Source organism: Hyperolius riggenbachi, chromosome 11, assembly GCF_040937935.1.
Source record: "Hyperolius riggenbachi isolate aHypRig1 chromosome 11, aHypRig1.pri, whole genome shotgun sequence".
NCBI classification, from domain to species: domain Eukaryota; kingdom Metazoa; phylum Chordata; class Amphibia; order Anura; family Hyperoliidae; genus Hyperolius; species Hyperolius riggenbachi.
The window spans coordinates 1,629,120-1,651,863 of record NC_090656.1 but is presented as its reverse complement, the minus strand read 5'-3'; the positions used below and the strand labels follow the sequence as shown (position 1 = coordinate 1,651,863).

The 22,744-nt window shown below is 51.0% G+C and overlaps 1 protein-coding gene across 1 annotated transcript in view; it reads left to right on the top strand.

The window, feature by feature from the left end:
- Nucleotides 1-22,744, top strand: part of CALB2 (calbindin 2) — a 132,482-nt gene that overhangs the window by 28,057 nt on the left and 81,681 nt on the right. Inside the window, exon 2 of the mRNA XM_068260820.1 lies at nt 12,055-12,131. Coding sequence (XP_068116921.1) covers nt 12,055-12,131 — 77 coding nt within the window. The remainder of the gene's footprint in view (nt 1-12,054; nt 12,132-22,744) is intronic.

The window sequence follows — 22,744 nt, the reverse complement described above, 5'->3', positions numbered from 1 at the left end:
GTACCTCCTCTAATGTACCCCATCTACCTTCTATGCCTCTCCATGTGTAACTCCTCTACTGTACCCCAAATACCTTCTTCTTTTCTCCCTCTGTACCTCCTTAACGCTACCCCTATTTTCTCTACTTCTGTTTTTCTTGGTTTAAAAAAAAAAAAAATTCTTTGCATTTTTTAAAATGTTCTCAAAAACTACAAGGAATTTTTGAAAAATTATTATTTTTTCTTAAACCTAGCGTTCTCCTTAACATAAGTAGCAATTTTGGTAGCAATAGCTCGTATGGGCTTAGCTATTAACTGCCAAAGTCGGCACGAAATTATGCGGAATTGTTTGTGAAATTACAAATCACTATACGAAATTAATTGAAGTTACAAATCGTAATTAAGTATAGGCGTAAATGAAAGAATTATGCAAAATGTTGCGTAAACGTAATTGGCTGATTATGATCAGCACTGCCCTTTAGTGACGTTTGTTAAATGTGTAACTCTGTAATTTCTATTTACTTCCCTGTTGTATGTGCTGCTGGCCACCATATTGGTTTCTTGTGACTTGATCACGAGTCACGACATAGAATTTACCTAAACACAGTGGATTTAGTGTGATGGGCTGAGGGCTCCCGTGTTTTCGTGGAGGGCACTAACTGTTTATATTAAAATCCTCACGTTAAAAGGGGGTTGTCATATAAAATTGCCCCCAAAAAATAGTGCCCCAAAAATATATGTAAACCCCTTTGGTGGGGAAGGACCGTGAGCTGCGGCACAAGGGAGGGGAAAGTAACACTGAGCTGGGTTTAAAAAAAGTAAAGATGGAAACCAGCAGAAATATGTCAGATTTCTCCTAAATCTGGCAGCGAGCACTAAAACAACAGGATGGGTAAGCTCAATAAGTCATTTCTACTGGGTGATTTTTCTTTATTTTCTCCTGCTACTATGGCGTTTCCTCCCACTTTAAATACATTTTATGCTAAATCCGAGCGGACAGAAACTAAGATGGTATTGTAACGATTGGTGTAGCACACAGACGTCTGATTATTGTGTGATCTGCAGAATCACCAATAATACAGACTCTATACCCGATTATGTGGTGATCTGCAGTATCACCAATAATGCAAGTATTGAAGGCTGAGAAACAGAGGTGTAAAGTGTTTGGTGCAACAGTAGAATAAATGGATAGATCTCACCAGAGAAGACAAACACAGAACATTTATATCGCGCTTTTCTCCTGGCGGACTCAAAGCGCCAGAGCTGCAGCCACTAGGATGCACTCTATAGGCAGTAGCAGTGTAAGGAAGACTTGCCTAAGGTCTCCTACTGAATAGGTGCTGGCTTACTGAACAGGCAGAGCCGAGATTCGAACCCAGGTCTCCTGTGTCAGAGGCAGAGCCCTTAACCATTACACCATCCAGCCACCGCTGGAGTACTATCTGAAACAACAGTTCTAGTCCTCACCAGGGAAGCTGGTGGGTACTAGCTGCAACAACCGTAGTATAAATAATAGGCCTTACCAGAGGAGCTGGTGAAGTACTAACGGCATGTAATGATCCGCTCAACTGTCTGCACAGGCAGACAGCTGTTTGACCATTCTTTAGGTCTGAATGCTGCAGGTCTCTGGAAAAGAGACCTGTCTTTGCTTTGCAAGTTTCAGAGTTGCTTTGCTGAGGAATTTGCATACACTTGTCATGCAAATTGCCTAGCTGCCTCCCTTGAAGGCTTGCAGTATAAATACCTTGTTCTCCCAGAGTCCTTTGCTGGTCATGACGGTTTGTTCCTGCTAAACTCTCCTGGAGAATCAGCCTTGCTTGTTTGCTAAAGATTATCTTAGAGTAATTCCTGGGGACTGCACTAGGCATCCCTTCTAGTGCAGTCAGGTTGTATTATCTGTATTGCCTAGTTCTGTCTCTCTGTCCCGATTGCCTTGTTGCCAGCGGCGGTCGACAGGAAATCGTTCTGTCCCTGCTTACACCTCTCTGACACTGCAGCTGTTCCCTCCCCTGCTTACACCTCTCTGACACTGCAGCTGTCCCCTCCACTACTTACTTCTCTAACACTGCAGCTGTCCCCTCCCCTGCTTACACCTCTCTCACACTGCAGCTGTCCCCTCCCCTGCTCACACCTCCCTGACACTGCAGCTGTCCCCTCCCCTGCTTGCACCTCTCTGACACTGCAGCTGTCCCCTCCCCTGCTCACACCTCTCTGACACTGCAGCTGTCCCCTCCCCTGCTTACACCTCTCTGACACAGCAGCTGTCCCCTCCCCTGCTTACACCTCTCTGACCCTGCAGCTGTCCCCTCCCCTGCTTACACCTCTCTCACACTGCAGCTGTCCGCTCCCCTGCTCACACCTCCCTGACACTTCAGCTGTCCCCTCCCCTGCTTGCACCTCTTTGACAATGCAGCTGTCCCCTCCCCTGCTCACACCTCTCTGACACAGCAGCTGTCCCCACCCCTGCTAACACCTCTCTGACACAGCAGCTCTCCCCTCCCCTGCTTACACCTCTCTGACACTGCAGCTGTCCCCTCCCCTGCTTACACCTCTCTGACACTGCAGCTGTCCCCTCCCCTGCTTACACCTCTCTGACACTGCAGCTGTCCCCTCCCCTGCTTACACCTCTCTGACCCTGCAGCTGTCCCCTCCCCTGCTTACATCTCTCTGACACTGCAGCTGTCCCCTCCCCTGCTTACACCTCTCTGACACGGCAGCTGTCTCCTCCCCTGTTTACACCTCTCTGACACAGCAGCTTTCCCCTCCCTTGCCTACACCTCTCTGACACGGCAGCTGTCCCCTCCCCTGCTTACACCTCTCTGACGCTGCAGCTGTCTCCTCCCCAGCATACACCTCTCTGACGCTGCAGCTGTTACCCTCCCCTGCTTACACCTCTCTGACCCTGCAGCTGTCCCCTCCCCTGCGTACATCTCTCTGACACCGCAGCTATCCCCTCCCCTGCTTACACCTCTCTGACACTGCAGCGTTCCCCTCACCTGCTTACACCTTTCTGACACTGCAGCTGTCCCCTCCCCTGCTTACACCTCTCTGACACTGCAGCTGTCCCCTCCCCTGCTTACAACTCTCTGACACTGCAGCTGTCCCCTCCCCTGCTTACACCTCTCTGACACAGCAGCTGTCTCCTCCCCTGCTCACACCTCTCTGACACAGCGGCTGTCCCCTCCCCTGCCTACACCTCTCTGACGCTGCAGCTGTCTCCTCCCCAGCATACACCTCTCTGACCCTGCAGCTGTTCCCCTCCCCTGCTTACATCTCTCTGACACTGCAGCTGTCCCCTCCCCTGCTTACACCTCTCTGATACCGCAGCTGCCCCCTCCCCTGCTTACACCTCTGACACTGCAGCTGTCCCCTCCCCTGCTTACACCTCTCTGACACTGCAGCTTTCCCCTCACCTGCTTACACCTCTCTGACACTGCAGCTTTCCCCTCACCTGCTTACACCTCTCTGACCCTGCAGCTGTCCCCTCCCCTGCTTACACCTCTCTGACACTGCAGCTGTCCCCTCCCCTGCTTACACCTCTCTGACACTGCAGCTGTTCCCTCCCCTGCTTACACCTCTCTGACACTGCAGCTGTCCCCTCCCCTACTTACAACTCTGACACTGCAGCTGTCCCCTCCCCTGCTTACACCTCTCTGATACTACAGCTGTCCCCTCCCCTGCTTACACCTCTCTGACACTGCAGCTGTCCCCTCTCCTGCTTACATCTCTCTGACACTGCAGCTGTTCCCTCCCCTGCTTACACCTCTCTGGCACTGCAGCTGTCCCCTCCCCGCTTCCACCTCTCTGACACTGAGGGTGACCTTGGTAGGTACCAACGGCTGTCTGACTGTAAATAGTGGCGGTTCTCACTGTGATGAGATATCACCCAGGAGATGCTGGCAAATGTCTGCCAGCCAACAGCATACAATGTTCCAATCCAATCCAGGATTGCAGCATCACACACGTTCTCCATCATTCGCCAGCTTTCCTAAATCAAGGTCAGGGGTCCATCCTGAGGGCAATCCATGCGCTGATACACCCTAAAACAACAAATGCTAAGATGAGCTAAGCGCTTGTGCTAATGGCGGCGTAAAAGTGCTAAAAGAGGAGAAGAGACGGGCGCACAGACGAGGCTGGTGCTGCTGTTTCTCTGGATGAGGGGCGGTGAGACAGCAGTCAGAACAGGTTTCTGTAAGCTCTCTGATCGTTCCCCGTGAGCGAGACCGGTCTGATGGGTAGGTTTGGTGGCTGTCATCTCATGTCAATGGGAAGATGTTACCGAATGTGACAAGTTTAACGAAACAACTCAGAAGCAAAAGTGACACTGGAAACGGTTAAACAAAAAAACCCTGGAAGTGATGGGAGCGCAGCAGGGGTTAATCTCCGGGCGGTGTGACTGGAAGTGATGGGAGCGCAGCAGGGGTTAATCTCCGGGCGGTGTGACGGGAAGTGATGGGAGCGCAGCAGGGGTTAATCTCTGGGTGGTGTGACGGGAAGTGATGGGAGCGCAGCAGGGGTTAATCTCTGGGTGGTGTGACGGGAAGTGATGGGAGCGCAGCAGGGGTTAATCTACGGGCGGTGTGATATCTCCTCCGGGGAGATCCAGTAATTGTCAGAATATCATCCTTCACACCTCGGTGATGTGGCGGCGGAGGAGAGAGCGATTGTCAGCAGGGATCAGACGCTCTCAGATCATTCGCTCTGCTGGCAGCTCTGAGACTCGCTGTGCTGGATGGGTGTTGCAATCTGCCCACTGGGGCCTGATTGATCCAGACAGGTACCCAGAAAACAGGAGAACAAAGTGGAGCCATCGCCCAGAACAGCCAATCAGAGTTACAGTTTTATTTGGCTGCTGACACCCGATTGGTGGCTTGCGTGGGTTTACTGCGCAGCGTGGTAAACTAACTCCATGACTAGTGACCCAACAGAGCGTTCAAGGGACGCCTGAGGCTCAGTGCACACCAGGGTGGCTTATTGACAAAGCTTTACTCGGGAATTATCTCAGATTACTTAAAGAGTAACTATTGGGCATAAAATCAAAAATCAATACTTTATTTTTATCTGGTAAACAAGTAATAAGGATGCTAACCAGGCAATCCAAACGTTAAAATCACTATTCCTTTTCTTGTTGATAAATGATCATTCCCCAGTTTACCTGACTCTCATTTGGTACACAAAGGAAGTTGCAGGGCATGCTGGGTTGTCCTTTTTTGCTTCTGTACATTAGTCTGAGGGGAAATGAAGCAAAAAAGGACAACCCAGCATGCCCTGCAACTTCCTTTGTGTACAAAATAAGAGTCAGGTAAACTGGGAAATGATCATTTATCAACAAGTAAAGTAATAGTGATTCTAACTTTTGGATTGCCTGGTTAGCATCCTTATTACTTGTTTACCAGATACAAATAAAGAATTTTATGCCCGACAGTTACACTTTAAGGTGTCCATACATGTAGCGATGTATAGGCAGATCGACCAAGAGAGAGATCTCTGACTGATTGAATCTGACGAGAGAGAGATCTGCTGGCTGTCCATACACTGCAGGCCAATTCCCGACTGATTTCAGCATGAATACATTTCAGGAATCGGCCTTGTGACGCCGCCTCTGTCGCTGTCCCCCCAAATGTAAATGTGCCCCCCCGTGCATTAAGATACTTTACCCATCTGCTGTCGCTGCTTGTGACAAAGTTGCCTGTACATCTTTCCGGTAGCCACATGGGGCACCAATGGGGAAGGGAGAGATGTATGGACAACTTTGTCACTACAACAGCGGACAGGTAAAGTATTTCAATACAGGGGGACGTATACATTGGGGAGGGGGGGGGGCAGCGTCAACGGTTTCGGTCGCGTTTGTTGCCTGTCCTGATATCTCACGCTGTTACCGCCGCGCACCTGATAGACCACGTCGGCCCAAGGTTTCCCAGCATGTCCAATCAATCCATCTGTCCAATTGTGGCACCAAATCGGTCGAATCATCGATTGGGCATGCTTGTTGCAGCATCAATTTTCATCCGATTCGATCATAATTATCGAATTGGATGGTTGATCGGCTGATAAATCTGTAGCTGTATGGCCTCCTTTAAGGAGAGATAATTTGTGAGATAAACGGATAATGAGAGACCATTCATAAGATTAACAAATAAGGGGATTGATGCACTAAGCTGGGAAACACGATGCCAACGCATTTCCTTCTATTTCCACTACGGTGATTTTGCTGCGATTGCGCCGAGATTCGTCGGGTGTATCATATGATGCGATAGTGCTGGATTATTTGTGATTTCTGATGGTGGATATAATATCGCATAGCGGCATCATTGCTATGATTACACTGGGGCGAGTTCTGGGGGGCCCAGCAGGCGGAGGTGCCAGTATGAACTATTTGCAATAGATTTCATGTAGCCGTGTGAAATCGGTGTGCAGTGTGTAGATAGGTAATGGTCTCTGACCAGATTCAATCAGAGAGGGATGTATCTGCTGTTTGATTTGGAGGCCAGGGCTGTCGCTAGCCATGAAGCTCACTACTAGAGGTCCAGGGACACTGTCATGTGACCGCAGTGAGCATGAAGCTCGCTGCTAGAGATCCAGGCTCGCTGTCATGTGACCGCAGTGAGCATGAAGCTCTCTGCTGGAGGTCCAGGGAGACTGTCATGTGACCGCAGTGAGCATGAAGCTCTCTGCTGGAGGTCCAGGGAGACTGTCATGTGACCGCAGTGAGCATGAAGCTCGCTGCTAGAGATCCAGGCTCGCTGTCATGTGACCGCAGTGAGCATGAAGCTCGCTGCTAGAGATCCAGGCTCGCTGTCATGTGACTGCAGTGAGCATGAAGCTTGCTGCTAGAGGTCCAGGGACACTGTCATGTGACCGCAGTTAGCATGAAGCTCGCTGCTAGAGATCCAGGCTCGCTGTCATGTGACCGCAGTGAGCATTAAGCTCACTACTAGAGGTCCAGGGACACTGTCATGTGACCGCAGTGAGCATGAAGCTCACTGCTAGAGATCCAGGTTGCTGTCATGTGACCGCAGTGACCATGAAGCTTGCTGCTAGAGGTCCAGGGACACTGTCATGTGACCGCAGTTAGCATGAAGCTCACTGCTAGAGATCCAGGTTGCTGTCATGTGACCGCAGTGACCATGAAGCTTGCTGCTAGAGGTCCAGGGACACTGTCATGTGACCGCAGTGAGCATGAAACTTGCTTCTAGAGGTCCAGGGACACTGTCATGTGACCGCAGTGAGCATGAAGCTCGCTGCTAGAGAACCAGGCTCGCTGTCATGTGACCGCAGTGAGCATGAAGCTTGCTGTTAGAGGTCCAGGGACACTGTCATGTGACCGCAGTTAGCATGAAGCTCGCTGCTAGAGATCCAGGCTCGCTGTCATGTGACCGCAGTGAGCATTAAGCTCACTACTAGAGGTCCAGGGACACTGTCATGTGACCGCAGTGAGCATGAAACTTGCTTCTAGAGGTCCAGGGACACTGTCATGTGACCGCAGTGAGCATGAAGCTTGCTGTTAGAGGTCCAGGGACACTGTCATGTGACCGCAGTGAGCATGAAACTTGCTTCTAGAGGTCCAGGGACACTGTCATGTGACCGCAGTGAGCATGAAGCTTGCTGTTAGAGGTCCAGGGACACTGTCATGTGACCGCAGTGAGCATGAAGCTCTCTGCTGGAGGTCCAGGGAGACTGTCATGTGACCGCAGTGAGCATGAAGCTCGCTGCTAGAGATCCAGGCTCGCTGTCATGTGACCGCAGTGAGCATGAAGCTCGCTGCTAGAGATCCAGGCTCGCTGTCATGTGACCGCAGTGAGCATGAAGCTCGCTGCTAGAGATCCAGGCTCGCTGTCATGTGACCGCAGTGAGCATGAAGCTCGCTGCTAGAGATCCAGGCTCGCTGTCATGTGACCGCAGTGAGCATGAAGCTCTCTGCTGGAGGTCCAGGGAGACTGTCATGTGACCGCAGTGAGCATGAAGCTTGCTGCTAGAGGTCCAGGGACACTGTCATGTGACCGCAGTGAGCATGAAGCTCACTACTAGAGGTCCAGGGACACTGTCATGTGACCGCAGTGAGCATGAAGCTCACTGCTAGAGATCCAGGTTGCTGTCATGTGACCGCAGTGAGCATGAAGCTTGCTGTTAGAGGTCCAGGGACACTGTCATGTGACCGCAGTGAGCATGAAGCTCGCAGCTACAGATCCAGGGACACTGTCATGTGACCGCAGTAAGCATGAAGCTCGCAGCTAGAGATCCAGGGACACTGTCATGACTGTCAGGTTTAAATGAATGTAGTTTATGAGTTCGGTCTGTAACATGAAAACCGTGTATAGCCCAGCTATGAAATTAATATAGTCTTATACGTTAAAATCTGCCCAATGTGCTGATATAAAATTCATAACAATAACTTGTCCGGTTATTGGTGTACGACCCTCCTTGGGGACCGCTCAGCCTAACGCCCTCATGCAAGATGTCATAATAATCGGTATTGTCTGACAAATAGGAATCTGCTATCCACCCAAGTATGACATGTATAGTTTATGATTTACAGTATTTTACAGTTTAAGCTCAACATCCTCCTAGGAGGAGGTGGACTGTCATTGGTGGGTAATTCAGAGGGGGCCGGCGTTGCCACACCCCCAAACCAGCTTCATCAAAAGCACATTGCCAGCAGGCGGACTTCAGTCCTCCATTTTAACATCATCTGGATTACAACTCGACCTGCTGCTGCTAACCAGAGGACCATGTGGTTAGCAGCCATCTTGAAACTGTAACCTCAGTTTGGATTACAAAGTATTCCTAAAGACCTCTGATTCTGAAACCAAGAACTTTGCATTTATTCTCCCAGAAGGAAATATCCCCACACAGACTGCATTTCGGCTAAGTAAACCTTTTCACAATTATTCCCTTTTATTTTAAGCTTTGTGTGTGTATGTTAATTAGTGTCTGTAAATGTGTGTAATGCATTTTTGTTATTAAACGTTTAAAAATCGTTTCGCGGTTATGACCTGGTCCTGAACATACACAATCGTACCTACTCCTCCGGAAACGTTACCTTGTGTTCTAGAGTATCTTGTATTTACAACCCGTATGCTTGAATCGGGCACAGATAGACAGATCTGGTGCCGATCCCTGCATACAGCTAAGGGTTAACTTACAGTGTTCGCAGTGTGCTAAAATATTTACAGTCATGTGCTGTCTTACAGGTGGTGGCAAGCTTTTGAATTGTACATGTGTGTGGTGAATCCTTTGGAGTCATGACGCTCCTGTCGGCTAGTCGGTTCATAGACTGCGAATCCACATATGGGCATCTATGCGCAAAGCGACAGCATGACCGAGCTTCTGCCTCTGAGTGATTGACCCGATCAAGGACCGGCCCGTGCGGTCTATGACACCACACATATTATTCTGGTCGGGTTATCAAACAAATTACCTCAGATGAGGTAATTGACCTCATGAGGTTGCGGTAATGACTTTTAGCAATTCTGGTAGGTTTTAGTCATGCTTTACCTCATGAGGTGAATTATGAGGTAATTCATGAGGTAATTTACAGAAAATAGCTGTTCTCATGGAAATTAGGGGACATGTTAGCACACCATTTACTGATCAGTGTATAAGACCTGCCTGTACCTGGAGGTAAAGTCCATTTGTATGCATTTTGCAGTTTTTATTGGAGTTCCTATTGCTGTTTTAGTGCCGTTGCTATTCAGGCTGTGTAATAGAAAAGAATAGTAGAAATAGAACTCCAAATATTGACTGGGTTTTTGTTTTTATAAGGAATGCCTATAAACATACTTTTCATAGGTTGCTACATAATCAAATACACCTCCCCCCTCCCCCTCCCCCCTCAAAGAAACAAACATCTTCCAAAGACTATCTGTGACAAGCTTACCTTCCAGCGGCAGGTCCCGTGATGGCTCCGGTGTGGGCCGGGCGAGCGGCGGGACTGCCGCGCTGGAATCCTCTGGCGGCATCCCCGGCTTCCCTCTGGCGGTGTCTTCCGACTCGCGTGCGGCTGAAAGGTCACATCGCGCACATGCTAGTCCTAGTGAGCATTGTAGGCTCAGGAGGAGGATATAGGATGACAGCAGGTGATGTCATAAGTGACATCACCAAATGGGAGTGGCTACTGAATGAGGAGTTTTGTATTTAAGGCCAGAGCATTCAGTGCTCTAGTGATGGGAATTCCGGCTCTTCTCGGAGAATCGGCTCTTCTGAATCGGCTCCCATTAAAGAGCCGGCTCTTACGGCTCTCAATCGGCTCTTCATTAAATATCAATGGACACCACTCAGAATCGGAGGAAAAGCCCCGCCCCCGTCTCCATGACAACTCCATACTGCTTCTCTCACTCGGGCAATCCCTCCTGCTACTGCTCTGGCCTGCCCTTATACACTCCTACAGGCTGCAAGAGGAGGACTACATCCGCCAGCATGCCTCAGCGCCCTTTATTACACAGCAAATCAGAGCTGTGTGGGGCGGCTGAGGCATCGGCTCTTTCAAAACTGAGAACCGGCTCTTGTCGTTCACAGTAAAGAGCCGGCTCTTAGAGCCGGCTCGTTCGTGAACGACCCATCACTACAGTGCTCGCTGACCTTGATACTAATCACTTTGCTGGTTCTTAGTCTAGTTAGCTACTTTGAGCTACATTGATATATTGTGTAGACGCACAATATACCGCTATATGTACTCCAGTCAGTCTTTGTTGTTTTCTATATATTCATTTGTAATTCTTTCGTAATATCCTCCTGATATTATTGAAGTAACAGCTTACTGTATATTTATCTGTGTACTGACCTCTTGCTTGTTTCCTGACCTCGCTTTAGTCTAGTCCACAGGTGCCCACACTTTTTCGGCTTGTGAGCTACTTTAAAAAATTAGCAAGTCAAAGTGATCTACCTGTGTACAATTTTAGGAGCACATTTGTATACACTGAATGGAAAATGTAGTGGGGTTGGGATCTACCATAAGTCCTTTGTGATCTACCGGTAGATCACGATCTACCTAATGGTCACCCCTGGTCTAGTCCTTCTGTACCGCTGCCATCTGATTTACGTTACCGACTCGGCCTGTCCCTGACTCTGTTACTGCCTGATCCATGCAATACGACTGACATCTGATACACGTGTATGACCCGGCTCGAACTTGACTACGATTTAGCTTAACGACTTTGTACCTCGATATCTCTAACTTGTGCACAAGTTCTGACCGTTAGATTACGCCTTGTACTTTTGTTGTGTATTTTTCTGTATGTTACCTCGTCACGCACCAGCCTGATACTATCCTAACTTATGGAGTGCAATTAAAAAATTATTATTTATTTACTGCAGGCTTACCGCTGAAATAACTCATGTTTTGCCTCACTTTATGCATTTACCTCATGTTTTACCTCATGTTCGAAATGGAGAAAAATCTTTCAGAATTGCTAAAAAAAGAGGAAAATACCGCATGAGGTATTTTACCTACAAAACAATATTTACCTCACATACTGTAGCTACCAGAATTGGGGCCAATTGTGTCCTCCACGGCTATGCCCCTATGATTTGTTCATTTAATGAGGGCCTGAGGCTCCTATATATGCTCATATTTTTATTAATGTATCAATATATATAATCATCTTAACATTCAGAATTGAAATCAAACTTGGCTGTGGGATTTTTGGCTGCAGATTTCTAAAAAGTGAAATTCAGCTTTGTGGGCGGGCACTCCCCTGGAGCAGAGCTCATTCAGCATATTGGGTGGGCGGAGCAGAAACCCAGCTCATTGTGCTAAAGCTGCACGGCAGAGGCGTAGGTCCTCCTCAGTCAGGCCGATCCGAATAGCAATGACCCGCTTGGGCTCTGGCTTTTCCCGCAGGTGAGCGTCCGTGATACTGTGCATGCGCTAGGTGTTGGCAAGTGGGTTTTGGGCAGTCCTATTGCTGGAACCGTCCAGTGGAGGAGGACAGAGGAATCCTCTATAGCTTCCCTCTCCCAAGCTGAGTCCTCCCTAGGGGCACTATCTTCCCTTCAGGTACTCTCTAAGGCTCCTCTTAGCGATATTGCACGGCCCAATCAGTGGGATCAGACAGTGACCTCTCTCTTCTCTCTGCAGGAAATGGCTACATTGAAGGGAAAGAGCTGGAGAATTTCTTCCAGGAGCTGGAAGCAGCGCGGCGGGGAGCTGGAATGGTAAGAGGTGCCGCCGCAGGCGGAGTGCTCCTTAAATTGTAATGCTGCTTTCCTTACATGGTTGTTATATCAGTGTTGCACAAGGCTTCTCTGTATTTCAGTGTTATAATACAGTATATTATAATCAAAAAACAAAAACACAGCAGAGTTTTACAGGCCAACGAGTCTGATACAAGTATAAGTAAGACATACATTTTATTATAAGGTTACTTAGATAGGTATATTAACATAAAAATAGGGCCGGATTTATGGAAAGAATGCAAGGGCCTGGGGCAGCAGCTGGCTGAGGGGGTGGCTGGACACTGAAGAGAAGGCCTGGGCATTGGGCAGCAGCTGGCTGAGGAGGGCGGCTGGACACTGAAGAGAAGGCCTCTGGGCGGCAGCTCGCTGAGGGAAGTTACTGGGCACTAAAGAGAAGGCCTGGACTTTGGGCCGCAGCTGGCCGAGGGGGCGGCTGGACACTGTAGAGAAGGCCTGGACTTTGGGCCGCAGCTGGCCGAGGGGGCGGCTGGACACTGTAGAGAAGGCCTGAGCCTTGGGTGGCAGCTGACTGAGGGGGTGGCTAGATACTGAGGAGAGGGCCTCGGGCAGCAGATGGCCGAGGGGGCGGCTGGACACTGAAGAGAGGGCCTGGGCCTCGGGCAGCAGATGGCCGAGGGGGCGGCTGGACACTGAAGAGAGGGCCTGGGCCTCGGGCAGCAGATGGCCGAGGGGGCGGCTGGACACTGAAGAGAGGGCCTGGGCCTCGGGCAACAGATGGCCGAGGGGGCAGCTGGACACTGAAGAGAGGGCCTGGGCCTCGGGCAACAGATGGCCGAGGGGGCGGCTGGACACTGAAGAGGGGGCCTGGGCCTCAGGCAACAGATGGCCGAGGGGGCAGCTGGACACTGAAGAGTGGGCCTGGGCCTCGGGCAGCAGATGGCCGAGGGGGCGGCTGGACACTGAAGAGAGGGCCTGGGCCTCGGGCAACAGATGGCCGAGGGGGCAGCTGGACACTGAAGAGAGGGCCTGGGCCTCGGGCAGCAGATGGCCGAGGGGGCGGCTGGACACTGAAGAGAGGGCCTGGGCCTCGGGCAACAGATGGCCGAGGGGGCAGCTGGACACTGAAGAGAGGGCCTGGGCCTCAGGCAACAGATGGCCGAGGGGGCGGCTGGACACTGAAGAGAGGGCCTGGGCCTCGGGCAACAGATGGCCGAGGGGGCAGCTGGACACTGAAGAGAGGGCCTGGGCCTCAGGCAACAGATGGCCGAGGGGGCGGCTGGACACTGAAGAGAGGGCCTGGGCCTCGGGCAACAGATGGCCGAGGGGGCAGCTGGACACTGAAGAGAGGGCCTGGGCCTCAGGCAACAGATGGCCGAGGGGGCGGCTGGACACTGAAGAGAGGGCCTGGGCCTCAGGCAACAGATGGCCGAGGGGGCGGCTGGACACTGAAGAGGGATTGTTGCTGTAGAAGTAACACATAGAAATAGGGAGCTGGTGCACAAGAGATCTATATGTAACAGAAGGAGGCTGCTGTAGATAAATGTTACGTGTGGAACAGGGGGCTGCACAAGGAATAGGAGGGGGGCTGCTGGACAAGGAATAGGAGGGGGGCTGCACAAGGAATAGGAGGGGGGCTGCACAAGGAATCGGAGGGCGGCTGCACAAGGAAAAGGAGGGGGGCTGCTGCACAAGGAATAGGAGGGGGGCTACTGCACAAGGAATAGGAGGGGGGCTGCTGCACATGGAATAGGAGGGGGGCTGCATAAGGAATAGGAGGGGGGCTGCTGCATAAGGAATAGGAGGGGGGCTGCTGCACAAGGAATAGGAGGGCGGCTGCACAAGGAATAGGAGGGGGGCTGCACAAGGAAAAGGAGGGGGGCTGCTGCACAAGGAATAGGAGGGGGGCTACTGCACAAGGAATAGGAGGTGACTGCTGCACATGGAATAGGAGGGGGGCTGCTGCACATGGAATCGGAGGGCGGCTGCACATGGAATAGGAGGGGGGCTGCTGCACAAGGAATAGGAGGTGACTGCTGCACAAGGAATAGGAGGGGGGCTGCTGCACAAGGAATAGGAGGGGGGCTGCTGCACAAGGAATAGGAGGGGGGCTGCACAAGGAATAGGAGGGGGGCTGCTGCACATGAAACGGGAGCCACAAGAAAATTGGCCTGCGGATGGCAAAAGTATAAATCTGGTATTGGATAAGCAGCCTGGTGGGCCCTGGTGGGATCACAACCTTTGCATCCCCTAGGCCTATAGCTACATCACTATAAATGCACATAAGCACATGGATCTCAGCTCTAGCTGCACCACCACAGTTGACTCTGCATAAGGGAACATTCGCCCAGCATTCCCAGCCAGATGTGTAACATGCATGAGCAGGATGCTACAGGGCACTACAGGGAGCCCCTGACAATAATATAGCAGCTATGATCGGGGTCAGAGAAGGTCCAAACCAGCACCAGAGGCCTCTCATTTTCCAGCCACTGAGCTCAGCTGGTGGAGTACAAGTTTCCTGTATGGCATAATAAATGGATTTCTGCTGCCACCTGATGGCCATTTTGGAGATGACACATATAACAGTAAACATAACAGAGATATCACGCAGCTCGGGGTGACCCAAACCACTCGGAATGTATAGGGGGCTAAAAGAGACTGACAAGCCCTCCTACTAACAAGCAATGCTTGGTGGGATTTGCCTTCTTAAAACAGAAGGAAATTTGCAATAATTCAGCTATAAGTGAACATCTGTGGTTACCCACAATGCACCACTACTGAATATGCAAATTATCCCTTTTTCCCTGTAAGCCAGACAAGCATCCACAACCGCTGGTGTATAGCAAGCCTATAGCATTAAATATTACACAGCCACACCAACCCCACATGTAGACAGCCTGTTTCAGGCTTTTGGCCCTCATCAGTAGATGGCCGGGATTGATATGGCTGTATGGTGTGGCTGTGTAGTATTTAAAGCTATAGGCTTGCTATACACCAGCGGTTGTGGATGCTTGCCTGGCTTACAGGGAAAAAGGGATAATTTGCATATTCAGTAGTAGTGCATTGTGGGTAACCACAAATGTTCACTTATAGCTAAATTATTGCAAATTTTCTTCTGCTCTGATATCCCTGCTAGACTATTGGGGTTCTAGACTTTTGTTTGCTGCCTGAGGCAAACTTGTGAGTATGCACCCAACCCCACCCACATTTAGCATGATCGCACGGCACCCTACAATTTACTCTGCTTCATTTAATGTTCTCAGTCAGCAAATGAGCATATGCAACAACCTGAGACATGACATGCTGCAGCTCAACACAATAACACGCTGGCTGTCAGTCTGTGACAAACACACTGCTCATCCTCAGCCAGTCAGCTGTCCTCCATTCCTCTGCAGTCAGGACAGCAGTGCCACCTCCTCCCTTCTGCTGTGCAAGTCAGATGACACACTGCTGTTCTCCTGCCTCCCCCTTCCTCACTCACTGTCAGACTCCTCACACAGCACAACAAGCTGCTTTCCCCAATGCTGCTCTCCTGCCTCCCCCCTCCTCACTCACCGTCAGACTCCTCACACAGCACAACAAGCTGCTTTTCCCCAATGCTGCTCTCCTGCCTCCCCCCTCCTCACTCACCGTCACACTCCTCACACAGCACAACAAGCTGCTTTTCCCCAATGATGCTCTCCTGCCTCCCCACTCTCACTCACTGTCAGACTCCTCACACAGCACAGCAAGCTGCTTTTCCCCAATGCTGTTCTCCTGCCTCCCCCCTCCTCACTCACTGTCAGACTCCTCACACAGCACAACAAGCTGCTTTTCCCCAATGATGCTCTCCTGCCTCCCCTTCCTCACTCACTGTCAGACTCCTCACACAGCACAACAAGCTGCTTTTCCCCAATGCTGCTCTCCTGCCTCCCCCCCCCCCCCTCCTCACTCACTGTCAGACTCCTCACACAGCACAACAAGCTGCTTTTCCCCAATGATGCTCTCCTGCCTCCCCCTCCTCACTCACTGTCAGACTCCTCCCACAGCACAACAAGCTGCTTTTCCCCAATGCTGCTCTCCTGCCTCCCCCCCCCCCCCCTCCTCACTCACTGTCAGACTCCTCACACAGCACAACAAGCTGCTTTTCCCCAATGATGCTCTCCTGCCTCCCCCTCCTCACTCACTGTCAGACTCCTCCCACAGCACAACAAGCTGCTTTTACCCAATGATGCTCTCCTGCCTCTCCCCTCCTCACTCACTGTCAGACTCCTCACACAGCACAACAAGCTGCTCTTCCCCAATGCTGCTCTCCTGCCTCCCCCCTCCTCACTCACTGTCAGACTCCTCACACAGCACAACAAGCTGCTTTCCCCAATGCTGCTCTCCTGCCTCCCCCTCCTTACTCACAGTCAGACTCCTCCCACAGCACAACAAGCTGCTTTTCCCCAATGATGCTCTCCTGCCTCCACCCTCCTCACTCACTGTCAGACTCCTCACACAACACAACAAGCTGCTCTTCCCCAATGCTGCTCTCCTGCCTCTCCCCTCCTCACTCACAGTCAGACTCATCACACAGCACAACAAGATGCTTTTCCCCAATGCTGCTCTCCTGCCTCTCCCCTCCTCACTCACAGTCAGACTCCTCACACAGCACAACAAGCTGTTGTTCCCCAATGCTGCTCTCCTGCCTCCCTCCTCCTCACTCACTGTCAGACTCCTCACACTGCTGCTCTCCTGCCTCCCCCCTCCTCACTCACTGTCAGACTCCTCACACAGCACAACAGGCTGCTTTCCCCAATGATGACCTCTTCACCTCGCTCTCCTCTCGCTTCTCCTCCTACTCTGACTGCATGCTGTGGTGTAAACACAGTACAAATATGCCGCCCCTGTAATCTCTGCACCTGATGCAAGTGTTTCACCTTGCTTCATGAGAGAACCGGCTCTGTAGACTACAGGGGCATGTCAACCCCAGTCGGGAGTATTGTACTGTGTACTACACAGAGTCGCTCCATTTGTACTACATGGACCGCCATACCAGACTTGGACCTTGATACTGCTACATAGGACTTCATACCAGAGTGGGTGACCTTATGCTGGAGATACACGGTACGTTTCTGTACCGTGTATCGACCAGCTGATAATATTCAGCTGGCCCGATCAAGCCGCTCGACTCCTGCCCGCTCGATCCCCGCCTGCAGACAATGCCAGGGAATCGAGCGCTGATAAGGAAGCGCTGGCGGGGGCGAGCGGTAATCGATCCGCGCAGACGAGCGGGGACGCGGCTGGCGTCGATCCGGCAGCTAATCGAGCCACCGGACGACCCGTGTATCCCGAGCATTACACAGGGCAAAGCCAGTGTTGCTCATTTATGGAACATGCTGGACTGAACTTTATTCTCCTCTGCTTATATCATAGTATATATACACTGGCTGGACTGCGACTGGATCCATATTGTCTGATCTATGCTGTCTCTCCTGTTTCTCTGATTTGGAGTACTGGACACAGATGGGAATTGCTTACTTTGAAGCTACTTGGTGTATATCAACTGACTGGTACACCTGGTATCTTACACAGCCTGGGCGGACTATGATTGAGTCTACCCCGTGATTTCAGTGGTTGGTTGCTCACTATAAGGACGTGGTTGGGAGTACTGTTGCCTGCAATTTCTTCATCAGCATCTGTATTTCTGGCACAGCCCTGGTACAACGCTGGAACATTTCAGGCCCCATTCACACTTGCAAAACGCAAAACGATAGCGCTTTTGCTCTGGTGATTTTTGGCGAGTAATGCGAAAAAAATCACCATTAACACTTGGCGATTTTTTTTCGCGATCACGTTTAGCGCTTCTGTAGCACTAAACCTTAAAGAGAATCTGTATTGTTAAAATCGCACAAAAGTAAACATACCAGTGCGTTAGGGGACATCTCGTATTACCCTCTGACACAATTTCGCCGCTCCTCGCCGCATTAAAAGTGGTTAAAAACAGTTTTAAAAAGTTTGTTTATCAACAAACAAAATGGCCACCAAAACAGGAAGTAGGTTGATGTACAGTATGTCCACACATAGAAAATACATCCATACACAAGCAGGCTGTATACAGCATTCCTTTTGAATCTCAAGAGATCATTTGTGTGTTTCTTTCCCCCTGCAGTTCTCATGCACTGAAGTTTCAGGCTGCTCTTTTTTATTCCTGCAGAGTGCAGACAGCTTTGCCCTTGTCTGTTCCTCAGTATGTGAAAGCCCAGCCAGCTCAGAGGATGATTTATCTAGCTTGTAAAAGATAAGAGAGAAGAGAGAAGCTGCCCTAATCTAAATAACACACAGGCAGTGTGCATAGAGGGTCCTGGAAGGGGGAGTTCATAGCAGAACCACAACACTGAAGAACTTGGCAGCCTTCCAGACACAGGCTGACAAGTCTGACAGGGGAAAGATACATTGATTTATTACAGAGACTGTGATAGTACAAAGTGCTGCAGTAAGCCAGAACACATTAGAATAGCTTTTGGAACTTGTAGGATGATAAAAAACAGGATGCAATTTTTGTTACGGAGTCTCTTTAACGCCGGGAAATCGCCTGAAAATGGCGCAGGATACAAATTTGCATTTAGCGTTTTGCGATAATAAAATCGCCCAAGTGAGAACGGGCCCATAGGGTATTAGGGCACTAGTGCTTTAAAAAGCGCTCGCGCTTGAGCGTTTTGCCAAAATCGCCGGCAAAACGCTCAGCTGTGAAGGTGATAGCTTAGTGATAGCTTGTTAATGGGATGAACTCTTATTTTGGATTCCATACTATGCTATTTTATTGCGGAACATTTTTTCTCTTTAATGGTGTTTCTCTTTTATGGTATATTTTATAGACAATTACATTTTTGATATCATACAGTTGGCGGGTTCCCTATTCCAGTCCACACTTTTTGTAACTACCGTAAGTGAGATGGATTACTGTTATTTTTGCAAAAAAGGGCTTGTAATTATTGAAAGAGTATAATGAGGAAACAAAAACCACCTTTATTTCCAAATAAAATATTGTTGCCATACATTGAACTATCGGCACAATTTAAATGTTTGAATAACCGGGACAAATGGGCAAATAAAATGTGTGACTTATCTACAGTAGCACCTTTTAAAATACATATGAAATAAAATAACTCTTACCGAAAAGTACCATCCAAAGAAAGCCTAGTTTGTACCTGAGATGAAAAAAAAAAAGTATTCATACATACCTGGGGCTTCCTCCAGCCCCCTCGGGAAGTTGGCTCTCCTGCTGTCCTCCCAAACCGCCTCGATCCTCCTCTGGCCATCCAGGTATCTCTGTCATTTGCTGCGTAATGCGCATGCACGGCTTGGCCATGTGCGCTGCCGCAATGCGCTCCCTTCATTGGGAGTGTTCTGTGTCTGCGCAGGCGTAGAATACTCGGCCATGGAAGTGCGATGGGGGAGCGCGCACGCCTCAACTCACCGATATACCTGGATGGCAAGAGGAGGATCGAAAGTGGCCCGGAAGGATGCCAAGGGCCTGACAGGGGCTGGAGGAAGCCCCAGGTATGTATTTTTCTTTTCATTTCAGGTATACTTTAAGGGAAAATAATCTGTGGTGGGTAAAAACATAAAGCAGAAAAAATATCTTTACTTCAGAATCAGATATTATCACCTCACCTTTTATTGAATTCTTTGTGATATGTATGGCAAGGGGGGTGGTAGGGGCGTGATTAGAGGTGTGGCAAGAGGGGTGGTAGGGGCGTGATTAGAGGTGTGGCAAGGGGAGTGGTAGGGGCGTGATTAGAGGTGTGGCAAGGGGGGTGGTAGGGGCGTGATTAGAGGTGTGGCAGGGGAGTGGTAGGGGCGTGATTAGAGGTGTGGCAGGGGAGTGGTAGGGGCGTGATTAGAGGTGTGGCAAGGGGAGTGGTAGGGGCGTGATTAGAGGTGTGGCAGGGGGTGGTAGGGGCGTGATTAGAGGTGTGGCAGGGGGGTGTCTTTAAGCATCCCTCTTACTTTTCTCAAACATTCGGGAGTTATGCCTCCATAAGTACAGAGATTAAGGGGTGGTTGGGGGTGTTAGCCCTTTAAAATAAATGCAAGCTGAAAGCTGGAAGAAAAAAAAAACATACTTACCTACGTAAAGGGAAAGCTCTGGTTTTCCTGTGTCCTCCTCACTGCTACGGCTGCTGCCCGGGACCCTCTGAAAATTCGCAACCGCGCTTCTCTTCCGCAAGTGAAGCTGTAACGTGCCCGCGCAAATACAGCCGCGCAGTAGCAAGGAGTAGCTTGCTTACTGCGCAGGCGTGGCCATGCTCATGTGCAGCATGGCCATGCTCAGACATGACAGGGGCGTGGCCATACTCATGTGCAGCACAGCCATGCTCAGACATGACAGGGGGTGCGGCCATACTCCTGCGCAGCACGGCCATGCTCAGACATGACAGGGGGTGTGGCCATACTTATGTGCAGCACGGCCATGCTCAGACATGACAGGGGGCGTGGCCATACTCCTTCGCGCAGCACAATCATGCTCAGACATGACAGGGGGCGTGGCCATACTTATGTGCAGCACAGACATGCTCAGACATGACAGGGGGCGTGGCCATACTCCTGTGCAGCACGCCCATGCTCAGACATGACAGGGGGCGTGGCCATACTCATGTACAGTACGCCCATGCTCAGACATGACAGGGGGCGTGGCCATACTCCTGTGCAGCACGCCCATGCTCAGACATGACAGGGGCGTGGCCATACGCATGCGCAGCACGCCCATGCTCAGACATGACAGGAGGTGTGGCCATACTGATGTGCAGCACGCCAATGCTCAGACATGACAGGGGGCGTGGCCATACTCCTGCGCAGTACAGCCATGCTCAGCCATGATAGGGGCCGCGGCCATACTAATGTGCAGCACGCCATGCTCTGACATGGCAGGGGGCGTGGCCATACTTATGTGCAGCACACCCATGCTCAGACATGACGGGGGCATGGCCATACTCCTGTGCAGCACGCCCATGCTCAGACATGACAGGGCGTGGCCATACTTATGTTTCAGCACACCCATGCTGAGACATGACAGGGGGCGTGGCCATACTTATGTGCAGCAAGCCCATGCTCTGACATGACAGGGGGCGTGGCTATACTCCTGTGCAGCATGCCCATGCTCAGACATGAGAGGGCGTGGCCATACTTATGTGCAGCAAGCCCATTTTCAGACATGACAGGGCGTGGCCATACACCTGTGCAGCACGCCCATGCTCAGACATGACAGGGGGCATGGCCATACTGATGTGCAGCAAGCCCATGCTCAGACATGACAGGGGGCACGGCCATACTTATGTGCAGCACGGCCATGCTCAGATATGACAGGGGGCGGGGCCATACTCCTGCACAGCACAGCCATGCTCAGACATGACAGGGGGCATGGCCATACTCCTGCGCAGCACAGCCATGCTCAGACATGACAGGGGGCGCGGCCATACCTATGTGCAGCACGCCCATGCTCAGACATGACAGGTGGCATGGCCATACTCCTGCGCCACACAGCCATGCTCAAACATGACAGGGGGTGTGGCCATACTCCTGCACAGCACAGCCATGCTCAGACATGACAAGGGGCGTGGCCATACTCATGTGCAGCACAGCCATGCTTAGACATGACAGGGGGCGTGGCCATACTTATGTGCAGCACAGCCATGCTCAGACATGACAGGGGACATGGCCATACTCCTGCGCAGCACAGCCATGCTCAGACATGACAGGGGGCGTGGCCATACTCATGTGCAGCACGGCCATGCTCAGACATGACAGGGGCGCGGCCATACTTATGTGCAGCACAGCCATGCTCAGACATGACAAGGGGACGGCCATACTTATGTGCAGCAGTAGCACAGCCATGCTCAGACATGACAGGGGCGTGGCCATACTCATGTGCAGCACGGCCATGCTCAGACATGACAGGGGCGCGGCCATACCTATGTGCAGCACGGCCATGCTCAGACATGACAAGGGGACGGCCATACTTATGTGCAGCAGTAGCACAGCCATGCTCAGACATGACAGGGGACATGGCCATACTCCTGCGCAGCACGGCCATGCTCAGACATGACAGGGGCGCGGCCATACTTATGTGCAGCACAGCCATGCTCAGACATGACAAGGGGACGGCCATACTTATGTGCAGCAGTAGCACAGCCATGCTCAGACATGACAGGGGGCGTGGTCATACTTATGTGCAGCACAGCCATGCTCAGACATGACAGGGGCGTGGCCAGTGGCGTAGCTAAGGAGCAGTGGGCCCTGATGCAAGTTTTACAATGGGGCCCCCCTCCAAGCACGCTATACATAACAATTGATACGGCGCACAAAAACCTGCCAAGGGCAACTACAGTGTCAGAGGAGCAAGAAGGGGATGGGGAACAGTTTGTTAATGATTACCACTATTCAAAGTATCTATAGAAGTGATTATTATGAGCACAGGACCAATAAAGAGCTAATACTGTAGTTGAGGGAGGGCCCCTCGGGGTCCCTCTGACCCAAGGGCCCCGATGCGGTCGCTACCTCTGCACCCCCTATTGCTACGCCCCTGGGCGTGGCCATACTTATGTGCAGCACAGCCATGCTTAGACATGACAGGGGCGTGGCCATACTGATGCGCAGCACAGCCATGCTCA